Source organism: Odocoileus virginianus, chromosome 1, assembly GCF_023699985.2.
Source record: "Odocoileus virginianus isolate 20LAN1187 ecotype Illinois chromosome 1, Ovbor_1.2, whole genome shotgun sequence".
NCBI lineage: Eukaryota > Metazoa > Chordata > Mammalia > Artiodactyla > Cervidae > Odocoileus > Odocoileus virginianus.
The window spans coordinates 50,749,184-50,764,816 of NC_069674.1; the positions used below are offsets into that span (position 1 = coordinate 50,749,184).

General features: G+C 52.7%; 1 protein-coding gene across 3 annotated transcripts in view; it reads right to left on the reverse strand.

The window, feature by feature from the left end:
* CRHR2 (corticotropin releasing hormone receptor 2) overlaps positions 1 to 15,633 on the reverse strand; it is a 44,878-nt gene that overhangs the window by 13,468 nt on the left and 15,777 nt on the right. For 2 of the 3 annotated variants that reach the window (XM_020892500.2, XM_070468144.1), the window contains exons 3-4: positions 14,807 to 14,932; positions 1,487 to 1,572 (exon numbers count right to left, since the gene is read on the reverse strand). In XM_020892500.2, the coding sequence (XP_020748159.2) occupies positions 1,487 to 1,572; positions 14,807 to 14,932 (212 nt within the window). Of the gene's footprint in view, positions 1 to 1,486; positions 1,573 to 14,806; positions 14,933 to 15,093; positions 15,369 to 15,633 lie in introns of those variants that run through there. The other variant, XM_070468141.1, reaches the window with a different exon arrangement.

The following is a 15,633-nucleotide window of genomic DNA, read 5'->3' on the forward strand; positions in this document are numbered from 1 at the left end:
TAGCGATAGCCACCCAGTGAGTCCTGACCTCGGGGGCACTAGACACCTGGCTCCCACAGGTCTCTCTTGTCGGCCCTGCGTGGCTCTTGGTATAAACGGCTCTGGTCAGGAGTCCCGACATGCAATTTGGGGCAGATCTGAACACAACATATCCTGAGCTAGGCCAGAGTTGTGGGGATGTAGACTCTATTTTATTTTATTTTTGTAATTAATTTATTTTAATTGGAGGCTAATTGCAATATTGTGGTGGTTTTTGCCATATATTGACATGAATCAGCCACAGGTGTACATGTGTTCTCCCATCCTGAATCCCACTCCTACCTCCCTCCCCACGCCATCCCTTCTATTTCATTTTTAATTCTGGAATGGAAGTAGCTACACCTGTGTTTTGTCTCAGCTCACACCCTAATGGGATGCCCCTCAGAGTGCACTGACTTATACCTCTGGGACTCTGTATAATGACGCCAACCCGCCCTCCCATCTCTGAAGCAGTGAACTATGTATGGCAGGTCTGGGGGTCCCGTGGGATCGGTCTGCCCTGGGTACAGCTGTGAGCGGGTGTCTTGTCTGTAGAGATTTTAAGAACAGTATTAAGGCCAAATAAAAGTCAGTCTGCTTTATCATCACTCACTGGCAATTCTAAACAGAGGCAATGATTAAGACAGTCCTTCCTGTCGGGGCAGGCTATCCCGACACCCCACCCTCACTTTGGTTTACCAGTGTTCACAAGCACTGTGAGATGGGCAGTGAAGGCGGAGGGCTGGAGGGGACCACTTTCTCTCCTTTATGACCGTCCCGCTTGCCTCTCTTGTGGCCTCACTGTAAGACCTCCTTTGGCTCACATTTTGTAGAATCACTTTCTCAGGGTAGGCAAATGTTTTTTCTCTGAATGTGGACTTCTTTTGGGGAAAAGTTACAGCCTCATTGGGGGCTTTAATGGGTGAATGAGGAGGAAGATGGAGGTGGGATGTATCTTTTGGAGTCAGCAGTGAGAAGTAGCTTCAAAGGGAAGGAGGTTGGCTACTTCCAGACAGTACGGAATCCAGTTCCAGTGCAAGGGGAGGGGTGAAGTCTGAGGGGGGCGCAGCTTCCTGCAGGGAATACCCCTCTGAGCCCTGCACCTGTTTCCACATGGAGTTGTAGAATCAGAATGCAAGATGGAGAAACAGGCCCAGAGGAGAGAAGTCACACAGCCTGTTAGATGTGGGGACACCGGTCACACGGTCATTCCCTGCGTGTGTCATGCGCCACCTTGCTTGGGCCCCTCACCAGCCGAGCTCTCCTGAAGGTGGGGCTCTATGTCCCCTTCTCTGCCCACCACAATGTCACTGAGCGCAGGACAGGACATAAAGGCAGGGACAAGAGGTGCAAAAAGGAGTGGGTGGCCGACACAAGGACTGGTTCTGCCCCCCTTGGGATGCTCTGTGCTCCGTCCCAGTCCTACTACTTATACAAGGACCAGGGTGGGGCAGGTGGGGACACTCACCTTATCATCCAGAATGGGTTCACACTGTGAGTAGTTGATCCGCGAGGCCCATGTCCCATTCTCCAAGCACTCTCGGTAGGCATTCCCTACAAAAGACGGCCAGCACCAAGCAGGGGTGGCAGTCACTTCTCAAGAACTCTCCCTGGCTCCCTGGTACCCACAGGTTAAGGTCCCTACGTCTCAGGCTCTCTAGACCTGCAAACACAACATGTCTGAACGTTCACGTGAAAGTCATTAATGTGAAAAGTGCATAGAAGGCTCACCACCTGGGGTGGCTAAAAGGCATGATTAAAACCCAATTCTGATACAATCTTTGACTAGCAATTTGTACATTTTCTTTAATTTTGTTCAAAACTGAACCCAGGGACTTCCCTGGTGGTCCAATGACTAAGCCTCCATGCTCCCAATGCAGTGGGCCCAGGTTTGATTATGGTTGGGGAACTAGAGCCCACATGTTGAAACTAAGAATTTGCATACCACAACTAAAAATTCTGCATGGCACCACTAAGAGATCCTACATGCTTCAATGAAGATTGAAGATCCTATGTTCTGCAACTAAGACCCGGTGCAGTAAATAAACATTTAAAAAAAAGGTTGAACCCCATTGTGAGCCCTGGGATGTGGCTGAAGACTCACTACTTTTAGCACGATGAATAGTTCCAAACTTATCACAATCATTTTATGCTGCTGAGATCCATACTTTTCCCACAGTATCAGCACTTTCATGTTCACCACAGTCACTATTTACACAGCAGGTGTCTGCCCTGTACCAGGTCCTCTTTTAACTGCTTTATTTACACTTGCCCATTCAATCCTCACAGCAACCCCATGGAGGATGTACTAAGATTAACCCATTTTACAGATGAGAAAAGTGAGGCACAAGGCAATCAAGCAGTTTGCCAAGGATACAGAGATAAGAAGATTCAAACCCAGAAGGTCCAATTCAGGGCTTATGTTCCTAGCCTCTAAGCTGCTGGGCAGTGGTACAGGAATGACGGCAATTTGGGGCAACAAGACTGTGCTGCTGACCTTGAGCTGCGGCTGCCTGGGAGGCCACCACGTGATCTCTACATGTTTGAGAACTTGCCTCTGTATTCAAGTTGGAGTGTGATGTGGGAAAAGACATTTCAGAACATCTGTGTCTGATATAGAGAAGTGAGGGCTTTATTGAAGGGGGATGTACGAAGTTCAAAGAATGCTCATATTTTCTTTAAATCCTAGCTTGACTGTCAAGATCTAGCTCCTAAGCCACCCTCTCCAGGTAGCCAACCTCTCCAGGTCACCTCCAGCCAGAAGGAACCTCTCATACCTGATAACTCCAAAGCCCTCTGCTGCCTGGGCTCGGCTGGGCATTTTGCTGTTTTCTGTACCTTACCTCCCCCGCTTACTCAGAAACTCTAAACCACCCATTGTTTAGGGGTAATTTGTTCCAGGGTTCTGCTCTCTGGCTAATGGGCAGTTGTTTGTGGATTTTTCTTTGGCGCTTACGCTTGAATCACAATACAAAGCTAATTAAAATAAATGGTTCACAGAGCACAGAGTCACAGAGCTGGAGGGGGGAAACTTAGATTGTTTTTGGAAGCAATGAATTCTGAAATAATTACGTTACTTTAAAAATCCACTTCCGCTGAGCTAACAGTGAGTTAAAAGCAATGAAATTATGAAGGCACACTTGCTGAAGAGCAGAAACAACGGCGGAGATTCTATTAGCCTAATTGTTTTTTTAATTTGAGCTCATAGGTTTTTCAAATTTGGGGTTGTTGCTGGCCTACTCCGGACTCCTGGGCCTGTCACCTGTCAGCGAGGTCCCTGGCCAGGGTATGAGTCAGTTAGGCCAGTGTTGGTCTGACACTGACTCTGACCCAGTGCAAGGACACCAGCTCCTTGCCCCTAACCATGGCACCCAACCCCAGTGGGGTCTCTCCTCCGACAGGTTTGTTATGTACAGAAAAGTTGTATGTTAAGAGAATGTGATGCATAGGATCAGTGATGTCACTGAACTAAGGAAGAGTATAGGGTGAAGCCAAAAGGACCAATGTAAAGGCATTTTGGGAGGGTGGGTGCTTTTATTAAATGAACAGTCCCTCCCTGATAGCGGTTTAGAGCCCCTCTCAACAGGCCTGGGTGAGGTGAGACAGACTCTGATCCTGGCTGTAGTCCAAAAGGCAGAAAACTTTATCTTCTACGGATGTGTTCTTAGATGTTATCCAGCCTTCCAGAAGTTCAGTGCTAAGCTCCTTCCTCCAGGAAGGACTTTTTAATTGCTTCCATCTAAAGAGTCTCTTTCTCCTGAGTCTCCCAATACCTCCAATGCTCCTCAATCCTGACAGCCTGAGCCCCACACTTAAGCTCTTGCATATGACCTGGACCTGAGTTGTTCAGCTGCATGAGTCTGGTGTCTCAGGTCAGTGTGGGGTTCCCTGAGGATGTTGTTGTTCAGTTGCCCAGTCGTGTCCAAATCTTTGCGACCCCATGGACTGCAGCATGCCAGGCCTCCCTGTCCCTCACCATCTCCTGAGGCTTGCCCTAGTTCATGTCCATTGCATCAGTGATACCATCCAGCCGTCTTATCCTCTGATGCCCTCCTCTTCTTCCCTCAATCTTTCCCAGCATCAGGGACTTTTCCAATGAGTCAGCTATTCACATCAGATGACCAGAATACTGGAGTTTCAGCTTCAGCATCAGTCTTTCCAACGAGTATTCAGGGTTGATTTCCCTTAAGATTGACTGGTTTGATTTCCTTGCTGTCCAAGGGACTCTCAGGAATCTTCTCCAGGACCACAATTCGAGGCATCAATTCTTATCCCTAAGCTGAGAACAGTCATCTCCCAAGTACGGTATCTTGTAGTGGTACTGACCATGGGTGGGCTTGAGGATGGGAGGGGTCAGGCTAGAGAGGCTGTAGATATGAGACCTTTCTGGTCCTTTACATCAATGCCCTTGGGGTACGAAGCTCTATGGAATTCAGTCTCCTCCTTTATTTTTTTTTCCCCCGTCAAGTCCACCCCTCCCTTCTCCCCCTGACCCACCTCCTCTCTGGTCATCTTGCCTGGACTGGTACATCAGCCTCCTTTCTTGCCTCCCTGCCTCATTGCTTGTTCCCCTCAACCCTCTGTCCTTTACCCCCATTTCATGTTGATTTCTAAATAAAAGCCATCTGCTGCTGCTGCTGCGTGCATGCTCAGTCATCTCAACTCTTTGAGACCCCATGGACTGTAGCCCACCAGGCTCCTCAGACCATGACGATTCTCCAGGCAAGAATACTGGAGTGGGTTGCCATTTCCTTCTCCAGGGGATCTTCCCAACCCAGGGATCGAACCCATAACTCCTACATCTCCTGCATTGGCAAGTAGATTCTTTACCACTGAGCTACCTGGGAAGCCCAATAAAGGCCATCAACAGCTTTTTATCACTCTGGAGAATAAAGCCCAACCTTCCTGGTGTATTAATCAAGGCTCTTGACACTTGGGCCCCAGCAGAACTTTCCTGACCCATCACTACCTCTCCACGTGGCTGGTGATATTTGCACCAGCAGGCCTGGCACACACCACCCCTCGAGACTCTCACCCACTACTCACTGACAAAATCCTACCTCTCTTTTAACCCCCATCTCTAATGCCACCTCCTCCTGGAGGCTTCCCTAGTACCTAGGGTACTACGTAATCTCTTCTTTTTCCCTGTAAACACCTACTCTATGTCTTCCCATTTCTTGAAACATAGGTCTTCACACTTTATTGCCCTTGAACTAAAGCAGCACATCTGTTTCATATCATAGTTCAGAGCACACCCACACATATCCCTCACATGACTGAATCCAGTTTCACAAAGCAAATTTTATCTTACCACGGCTATATTTTCTTTTTATTCTTTTTAGTGAATTATATGCATTTTATACCCAAACGCTAGTCATGACCCCCTAAATTTACTTCACAATCTTGCTATGGTACAACACCGTTTGAAAAAGAAAAATCTTTTAGAGCATTTGCCATCATTCACTATGGGCTTCATCTCTTTAGAATTGATCCTTCTTTTCTTTGCTACTGAACTTAAGCTCCCTGGGGACAGACAAGTAGACAGAAACCATACTGGAATCAACAGATCCTGCTTCAGGAGTAAGCCATTGAGTACCTGTGGGCTGAATCAAATTAACTCAAATCTGGCAAAACCTGGGAAAGTAGGGTCTGAGAAGTGGGATGCAGTGGTGTGAGGGGGCTTGCCTTCTGGGGACCCAGCCATGCTGGGAATAAGGCTCTGGTTATACGCACTGAGGACCAAGAGGCTGGAAGACAGATGTCCCCAGCACTTCGGGAGAGTTGGCTAATGAGGATGCTGAGCCCTCAGGCACAGCCTCAGACAGAAGAAAGGAAGTCTGGAAGGGTCCCCCCTGGGGACCAGAGGAAGATGGGCATGGAGCGTCTGAGGACAGGTGGTCAGGCCAGAATTGTGGGGATGGAGGCGGCAAGGTGGGTGCCTGCTACCACAGCAACACAGGTGCCCCCCCAAAGATCGACGCCAATGGTGTGCAATGCAGTCTTCCAGGAGCATCAGGGTCTGTATGATGCAGGCAAGGTCTTCTCTTCCAGGGCTCTGTGGTCTGGGAAGCCTGGACTCTAACCCTGGCAGCATGACAGGACTCTGCCCCCAGAGTGGCCCTGGCCTGTTGAAAGCCCTCATTACAATATGCTCTCTCCCTTTCAGATGCTGACACTTTGATGAGAGTTTCTGGTTTGGGCAGTCACCTGAGTGGTCCGGGAGCCTGGCTGGGAGAAAATGGAAGCCTACATTCTAGCTATAGTTTTGTCTCTGGCTGATTACGTGATGTTGGTTAAGTTCCATCCCTTTCGTCCTCAGCTTCCCCACTCATGAAAAGTAATGTAAACTGCTTCTCAGTGATGCTATATTGGCATTTCAGGCAGGTCAAGTATTTGCTGCACGGGACTTTTCAATCTGCTAAACTCCAGGAGTACCCTCAAGCCATTGTAACAACCTCAGACATCCATACGTCACTTTTAAGCACTCCTGAGGTTGGCACTTCTATCTCTGATAGTCAAACCGGCAGTGTATGGGAGCTGGGGACCATGAGGGACCATTTTTCTAGTGGTAGCTATGAGACAGAGTGCAAGAGTCAGGCGGGGCGTGGGGATGAGTGGGACTGTGGTGGAGGAGCAGCAATGTGGTCATTGACTGTCTGGAAAGAAAATGACAAGAGGTGAGGGTGGAAAGGTGCTAACAGGGAGATGGGAAGGGCCAGAAGCAATATTTACTGAAGGAATGAGGTCACTGTGCAGGACTGAAACTTTCAGTACCACGGATAGCAGAATGCTCCCACTCCCTGCTTCTCACCATGGATGCTGCTTCAGTGAACTGGAGAGCTCCTAAGATCTAACCCTAAGCCCACCCCCATCCCACATTCACATTCAGCCCTGTGCCAACAGCAGTTTCCCTGAGCTACCCAAACAATGTGCGTCTCCCTGAGTTAAGCCTGCATATTTCCTGTCTTGATCTGATTACTGCACATTGGTGGGGGTAGAGGTGGGGGCAGCTGGTGATGCTGACCAAATTCAGAACCCACCTGCCGCACTGAGAGACTGAGAATCTGCCATCATCAACCCAGTCATCAGGTTCGGAAGGGGCCCCTCAGGGCCATCTGCTTGTGACAGAGGGGAAGGGAACATCTTTCCCATTTCTTCAGTGTTGTATAGACACTGCTCTCCAGACCCCACCATCACCCTGGACCTCCCCAACCCCCCAGCTCTCTATTTCTGCCCTTCTGTCCTTGAGTAAGTGTGGGAGGGGTAAGTGTCCACACCTACAGCAGAGAGTGGGGAAACTGAGTCAGGAAGGCACAACACAGACCACACTGGGTCCATGAAAAAGGGAAGAGGTATGAGTAGTATCCAGCTCACTGTGTGAGATCACTGGCCTCTCCAGGGAAGGGGCAAGTGGGAGGAGGCGCCTACCCTTGTTCGGGCTGCTATTGTGCAGGCTCCCTCCTTCCAGTCATGCCTAGCAACACTCCATAGGCTTGTCGCCATGACGCCGGCCAGCAGAGGGAGGCTGGGAGAAGGACCCTCGAGGCAGAGGCTGCTGTAGAGAGGAGGATGTCAGGGGAAGGGGGCCCCGAGAACTCATCCAACTCCCCACCCACCTCATACAGAGAAACTGGGGCTCAAAGAGGAGAAAAACCTGCCCAAAGGTGAGCCAAGTAGAATTAGAACTGGCTCCCAACCATTGCTTCTGTGAAGTGATGGGGGGTGAGGGCAGGGCATCTCTGGCTGGCAGTCTTCTGTTCTCCTGTTAACACAGGGGTCTCTGGGAGCCAGGGCGTCACTTCTCTCCGGAGACCTTTGGGGATCAGATCCTCTTAGTGTAGACAGACTGCCCCCTCTTGGTGCCCCAAGACACCATCCAGAGACCACACAGCTTGGTGCCTCTCAGGGTCAATAGAAGGTGACACCACCCCATAAGGAGGACAAGCATCCTTGGTGTGAGTGGGACCCTCAAGGACACGATCCCAGAGACACAATTGCTCCTCCTCCTCCCTCCAGACCCTAAGCCACACTCTCTCGCCCTGCTGACACAGCCTGGCTGTCCATAGCGAGTCCAAGGCAGTGTTGTCTCTGGGTTGCGACAGGGCCCATGAGGTCAGTATGTTCCTGTGTCCTTCACACAGATAAGGAAATTGAGACTCAGATGGGGTGGATCTGCCACCCATCCACTCGGTGAATCCCAGCACAGCCAGCACTTGGGTGGGCTCCCCTGAGGCTGAGTCTGGGTTCCTCCTGCTATTCCTCATCCCCAGTCCCACCCCTGCAGGTGCTCTAAAGGGAAATTCTGGCCAGACTCTGGAGCACCTGGTTTGAGGTGGGTGGACTGCCTTTAGGGTCCTTTGGGGTGGTCCCTGAGAGTCACCGGGGGTGGGATTTGCTGTGGGGGTTCCCGATCCTGCTGGGGTTACCAGGCTGGAGGGAGACTGGACAGCGAAGGACGCTGCAGCTTCTGAATTAACAGCAGGAGGGAAGGGAGGAGAGGGACAAGGTCAAAGTTCTCAGCCAATCTGGATTCAGATTTAGAAGGTACATCCTGAACATCAAGCAGCACCCTTCGGGAGTATTCCAGTCCTGCCTCATGATGCTCTGGATGAGCATTTGGGGCCTGAGTAGTGTGAGCAGAACTGAAGCCCATGCCCTGGCGTTTAAGGCCTCCATGATCTGGCCCTGTTCCCTCTCTCCCTCTGTACCTACTCTCCCTTCCACCTGACACATCACTGGCTTAATTATCCAAGGGTGTGCTCCACAGCACGTGCTCCATGAAGCCTTCCCAACTTGCTTTCTCTTCTTTTTTGGAACCAACTTCCTTCCATGTATTCCTATAGCCTTGGCTGTGCTATTTCACTGAAGAGCAAATACCAAACAGTTCTCTTTAAACATCTCTCTCTCTAGCACAGGAGACCCTGGAAGGCTGACTCGGGTCTTATGACTCTTTGAAGAGCTTGTTTCTAGTGGAGAAAGGGAAACATATAAACCCAATGAAGGGATATTAAGTGGAGGATTCCTGGTGAGGGGGTGAAGGAAAGTCATGGGAGGCCGCACCTTTGGTCTTGCCTGAGATGAAGGGTGCTTAGGCAGAGGGACAGCTGGGAGTCCACTGTTAATGTTTCTCAGTGGTCCAGGTCCCATGCATGCAGATGTGGAGTGTGGGCCAAGAGCTCTTAGAGCCAGCAGAGACTGTTCAGGGCCCTGGCTTTCTGTGGAACCCTGGGTAAGTGTCTTTTCCTCTCTGGACCAAGCATCTCCCAGTCTTAAGCTGCAAGGGAGGGGAGTGCCAGACTCAGCACAGAAGTTCTCAGGTGTTTGGATGGCCAGAGAGGCATCCTTTTCTGCTCTTTCTTTCCTCCTCCTTCCCTCAGCCAAACCCTCAGTGATAGGCATCCAACTTTCCCTCTCTCCCAGCAGGAGACAATTCGCAAAAGGGCGACTGCTGACCCTTGGGCTTCAGGGCTCAGGGTGTGGTTGGGTCTCACTGGGGACTAGGAATGCAGACATGAGTTCCTGGAGTCACACTTTCTATTTCTCAACCCAGAGGGCCATGTTCCTGGGACTCTGGAGCTGAGGCTCCACCCTGGCACCAGGCCTGTCCTCAAATGTGATGTCACCACTGCTTCAAGACCTCAAGAACCAGTCCTGCCCCCACCCTCCAGGAAGCCTTCCAGGAATGCTCCAGTGCCCACCAAGCTCATCTTTCCAATCCCTGATGGCTGATTTGGGTGAACTTGGTCTTTAAGCACCCTGGGGCTCTCTGAGGAGAGAGCTTAGCCTTTTTCATCACCTCTGGTCCCCAAGTACAAGCAGGAAGACCCAGGGGGAAGACCCCTGTGGCTGGAGACCATCTAGGTTATGTGTTTCCATTTTAATACAACCAGGTCTTCAGCATGTCTCTGGAGTGGGGTTCTGGGAAGTGGGGACCCCAGTCCTCCCCATGGGGTTGAGTGAGGTGGGGTGAATCTTCCCTACCCTGGAAGATGCTTCAGTATTGATGGGCCTGCCATTCTCAACAGGACCTGGTGGGAGCCTGAGGTGGAGGAGCTGAGGCTAAGCCGGGCTGGGCTGAGAGATTCCACAGGAGGAAAAGGACCCAGCCCACGTGGTTGCAGGACCCTCCTTTGCAAACATGAGGACCACAGCGACAGGCAAGAGGAGGTGTCGGAGCAGGGCAGATAGAGGGAGCAATGGGAGGAGGGAGAGACAGAGGATATGGGGGGATGGAGGGGAGGACAGAGAGGGAAGATGGAGCTAAGGTGGGAGAGAACCACACAGAAAACAAGAGAGACAGAAATACACAGAGACATACACACAGAAAGAGACCCTGAGAAAATACACCCAGAGACAGAGACAGCACCAAACATAGAAACAGAAGCAGAGATAGGGTCATGGAGACAAAGAGAGAAACACTGAGAGACCTGCCTACAGAGATGGACACCAGAGTGGAACACAGGTGAGAGATGGGAGGAAAATGGAACACAGCGCCCACCTCCAGTCAAACCACCGCTGAGCTAAACCACCGCCCTTCTCCCTGGGACAGAGGCACTGGAGACTGAGAAGGGGGCGGGATTGCTCCAGGTTCTACTGTATATGGACATTATGTTAGTTTTAGGTGGCCCAGAATTTGAACCTGCTTCCCATATGGGCACCGGGGAACCTGGGGGAGCCAGAGAATACCTCTTGCCATAGAGCTGAAATGAAAGGCCCTCCCTTTCTAGGCTCCCCTGTAGCCAGAGCTGGACTGGGGAACCAAAAGCTCTCCCCTTCCCCCACTTCCTCAGATGCTCTGGCACCGAGGAAATCCATGAGCTGGGGGCCCACAACATGGAGATGGGGAGAAGGCTTCCTGAGGACCACGGCAGGAAAGCTTGAGATCCGAAGGCAGTGATGACGGCAGGGCTGCGGCCCATTCAGTGACCAGGGCTCATGGTATTGTCAAAGCCCACTCAGAGAGAGTGGGGGTTCCCTTGCTAGGCCAGCTATGCTCTAAATTCTTGGCTGGGGACCCCATATCTGATTCTCCATCCTACCCAATAATTACATACACTTCCCAATATCCTTTCAACAAATCCCTTCTCTGTTTAGTCCATCAGAGTTACTTCCTCAGAGGCAGCAGAGCCTTAGTTAGAATCCTCATCCTGTTATAAGTTGTGTGATTTTGGCAAAGTCACTCCTCTGTGCCTCAGTTTCCTCATGTGTAATATGAGGATAATACTATGTCTCTATCACTGGGTGAGTGTAAAGATCAATGTGTTAACATAGGTCAAACGACAGAACAGACACGCAGAACCTGGGCCACTGAAGCAGGAGGAGCTGGAGATGGGGAGAATACTGGAGGGGACTCAGACTCATGGACACTTAACTTGGTTCTGCCACAGACTAGCATAAGTGGCCTTGAACAAGTCTCTACTCTTCTCTTGGCCACTGCTGCATCCAGAAATAGTCTCTGGGTAAGAATAACAAGGTTCTGATCAAGCCTCCCACACTCACTCCGGTGGCTGTTAGCTAACCACATAAGAACTCTCGAATACCTTGTCTCCAGCCCAAGGCGCTTGCCTAGGCTTCCTCATCCAGCCAATTGCCTTCTCTGCGTCTTCATTCAGATGTCCCTCCAGCTCCCCGGAGTCCACATATACTCAGCTGTGCTTGTTGATTTTCTGGTGTGGTCACTGACTCCTCCCCCTTCCTGTCCCACGCTAGTCTTGTCAGTTACAGATGGGTCCTCCTTTGCTCCCTAGCCTCCGTTTGACCTGGGTCAGTTACAGTGTCTCCTAACCTCTTCTTTTGCGGCCAGAGACTCTAAGCCCTGAAGCTGAATTCCTCCCCTTACAAGCTGCCCCAGGCTCCCTGCCACACCAAAGGTGAACTCTTCTGTGATGCCCTACATCACTTGACCCACACCCACTGATCTGCTCTCATTTGCTTCTTTCTCCTGCTACCCGTACTCCATATAACACCAGCCAGTCCTGAGGCACAGAGCATGGTCCCATCTCTTCCCCTAGACCGATGACACTCTCACCTGCTAAAATCCCACCTGTCCCTGAAAGTCCAGCTCAGAGGTCAAGTACTCCCTGACCCTCCAGGGTGAAGGCCTGAGTCTTCTTCCTGTCCCTTTAAGCTCTTCTCGCAAATCATCCTTCACAGAGGCAGTGCAGCCAGGTGGTTAAGAGTGAGGGCTGAGGGAACTGGTTATAACCTTGAAAAGTTACTTCACGTCTCTGAGCCTCAGTTTTCTCATCTGCAATATGGGCACAAGAGCAGTACATATCTCAGGGGGCCTTAGAGAGGTGGGAACGTGGGGGGTCACATATGCAAAGGTCTCTCAGTGGTAGCTGGCACCTGGACCACGGTCCACATTTGGGAGTTTGGTGGCCGATTCTCTGCGCTCAGCTGAGTGGGTGGAAGTTCACAAGGACTAATGCCTAAGCTGCTGTCCCACCCGGACAATGCCTGCCCTCTAAACAATGAGGCTTCGCCGGGGTCTGGTTGCAGCATAACAAAATCCGGCAGGAAGGAGCCAGGACCCTTGCACCTCCTCCCCCAGGCTTCTCAGAGGACCTCTTTTCCTTCCCTGTGTCCTTTCTCCAGGAAAGATCCTACTGAAAAGGCAACTGAGCAGAAGGAAGCAGTGGCCAGGAGGCAGGGAGGAGAGAATCAATCACTGCCATTGACATTGGCTGCCGCGGCTCTTCACACCTCAGCTGTCACACTGATTAATAGCAACGCTCCTTCTGCCCCCATGTTTCTCCCATTCACCAGGAGTCAGAGTGTGGGCTGTACTTCGGTCCAAATGAAGACAGTGGTTCATTAGTACCAGAGGCTGATGGGCACTACATGTGCCAACCTTGGTGGTGCCCTGACCTTTCCTTGGCTTCTCATCTGACATGGTGTGAGTGGTGTGGAAGGCGCTGCGACACCTCCTTTGGGAAGCCTTCCCCATCTCCCCTCCCACCTTCCTCATCCACAGCCCCCCGTGCACTCCCCCATCACGGCATTTCTCACTCTGTATCCTTTTGTCTGTTGCAATTCTGAGTGAAGGCCTCAACGCCAGTGCAGTGGCTGGCACATAGTAGCTGTTTAATAAACTATCTGAAGAGAAGAGACCCAGGCCCTGTCCTCGGGGGCTCCAGGTGGGTTGAGGAGAAAGGAGACAGCCCAGGCTGGGGTAGGAACCAGAGCAGGGCTGCCTCAGGTCCACAGGCTGAGGGGTAGAGGAGCCGCATCACCTCACTTAGCGTTTATCTCTGGCTCAGACTGAATCAGGGACCCTGACCTCCACTGCTCCACCCCACAGAGCTCACAGGATCCTAAAAACACAGTTTTATAATCCCAGGACTGGCAAGGAGCATGGAAGCCATTCCATCTGCTTGCGCATCTCCTGGATCAGGGACCTCACCTCCTCCCTGGAAGGTCTATCTTAATCATGGGTGGGAAGCGTGGTCAGATGACGCAGAAATCTTCCTCAGCAGCCCCACTAGGTCTCCCACCCCCCTTCACCAGGAGCACCACTGCCATTGGACTCCTCCAAGCAAGCTGCTCTCTGGGCCCACAAGAGCCATCCGCGGTGCAGACAGGGCAATGCTGCTTAGCATCAGAGGCAGAGGCTGCAGTCTAGCCCACTAACCATCTCTCTGGGTGAAGGTATGAGTTTGGACAGACATACGTGCTTGTGTGTGTGTGTGTGTGTGTGTGTGTGTGTGTGGGTGCATGCACGAGAGCATGCATGAGCGAGCTGATGGGGGAGCTGTGCCACTATTCAGACACACAGAGGTTGCTATGATGTTTCTAGGAAGAGGGGCTTCAGACAAACAGGTGCCCTCCACTGCTGCCTAGCGTCTCAGAAGGCTCTTTGCTCGTGTGGGTGGGGCTGGAGATGTGAGTGGCCCTTCAAGGTGGGCTAGTGATGCTGCATCCCACAGCCTCACAAGACACTGCCACTTGGCTCCCATTGGACCTTCCACAGGGCATAGACTCAGGCACCCCCTTCCCCTCCCGGAGCCCATTCGGAACCACCCCACTTGGATGCTGCGTGTGACTCCTGGAGCATCTGCTGCTGTCCTCCACAGAGTGGCAAGCTAGCCAGTGATTTGCCAGGAGGAAGGGGGGCACAGGCTGTTCTCCCCAGGAGGTGAGGGGCGGGCCTGATTCAGACACCACGCTGAGAGGCAGGAGTAATGCTGACCACTGCCCCTGACTCACAGCCCAGAGAGCCAGTCCCAGGACATCCAGGTAGGGAAGAGACTACACCCCACACTCTGGTCCAGAAACAGCTACACTTCGCATGCCCAGCCCCAACACAAGCCTCACCCCATCTTTCCTGCCTCCTGCTCTCCCCTTCTCCCACAGTACAGTCTGACCACCGCACTCACCCTGGGGGTTGGGAACATATCCTAAGCGCCCATCCCTCCCCACCGCCCCTGGAGATGCGGGGCGGAAATTGGCTAAACAAAGAAGCCCTAACGGAGAAACTTCAGGCACCCAGAGTACATAATGTGGGAGATAGATTTGTTTTCAAAAGGAAGGATTTCCTTCTCTTTCTGGGTTCTCAGCGCATGGAGCACGGGAATCGTGGGCAAATCGCTGTCTTACCGATGTCTGAAGCTACGGTGAGGTACGGGCAGAGGGAGCGCCCCTAATATTATGTCTTTAACGCCGGCGCTGTACCCATGCCTTGGCTCTCAGGTCTTCGACGCTGGCTTCGGAGCCCTCGCTACCCCCTAAACTGCCCTCAGGGGAGCCAGGCGTTGAGCCCGCGGCGGAGGGTCTCAGGGACACTCACGGGTCGTGTTGTACTTGACTCCGTTGAAGTACTCGGGGCACGGCCTCTCCACCAGGGCTCCGGCCGCGCTCCGGGGCCAGCACGTCCCGATCTGGTCCAAGGTTGTGTTGCAGTAGGAGTAGGGACCTGGTGACGGGCGAGAGCGGAGCGGGGATCAGAGGGACTGCTGGGGTCCGCGGGGCGCCGCAGGACGCAGGGCGCGAGGCGCTCGAGCGCGGGGACCCGGGCACACTCAACGCGCCAGACAAGAAGCCGTGCCTGCCCGGGTCTGCTCGCCTCTCGCCTACCCTCGGGGTGCAAGGGCAGCCCCCAGCCGTCCAAAACCAGCTCCTCGGCCAGTTCCAGGCTGCAGTTGGCCTCCAGCAGGCTATGGAGCAGTGCCGCGTCCATTGCGCCCAGGAGCCGCGCGCGGAGAGGAAGTATGACTGCGCGCCCAGCGTGGCTGCCAGGGGCTGGGTTCGAGAGTGAGCGGCCGAGAGAGAGCAGAGTCTTAGCTCCTCTCGCCCAGCCCCGACCTGCCAACAGCCTCCGGGCGCTTCGCTCGAACGTCGGGAGCTGTCAGGTTTGGACCTTAGCGGAGAGGAGCCGCAGAACGCACCCAGCTGCGGGTCCACCCGCTCGGTCGCGGCCAATGGCTGCACCAGGGGGCGGGGCCGGGCGGCTCCTCTCTGCCAGGCCCAGGCTCCCGCCCCCGGCCCACCCGTCCAACCCAGAGTCCGCCTTCTCGGGCTCAGACCAGGTCCCGAGGAGGGCGGCGGGAATGGACAGTGTGGGCCTTCGATGGCGGAATGACCTGCCCGAGGGTCGAGCTCTGGGGGCTGGAAAGC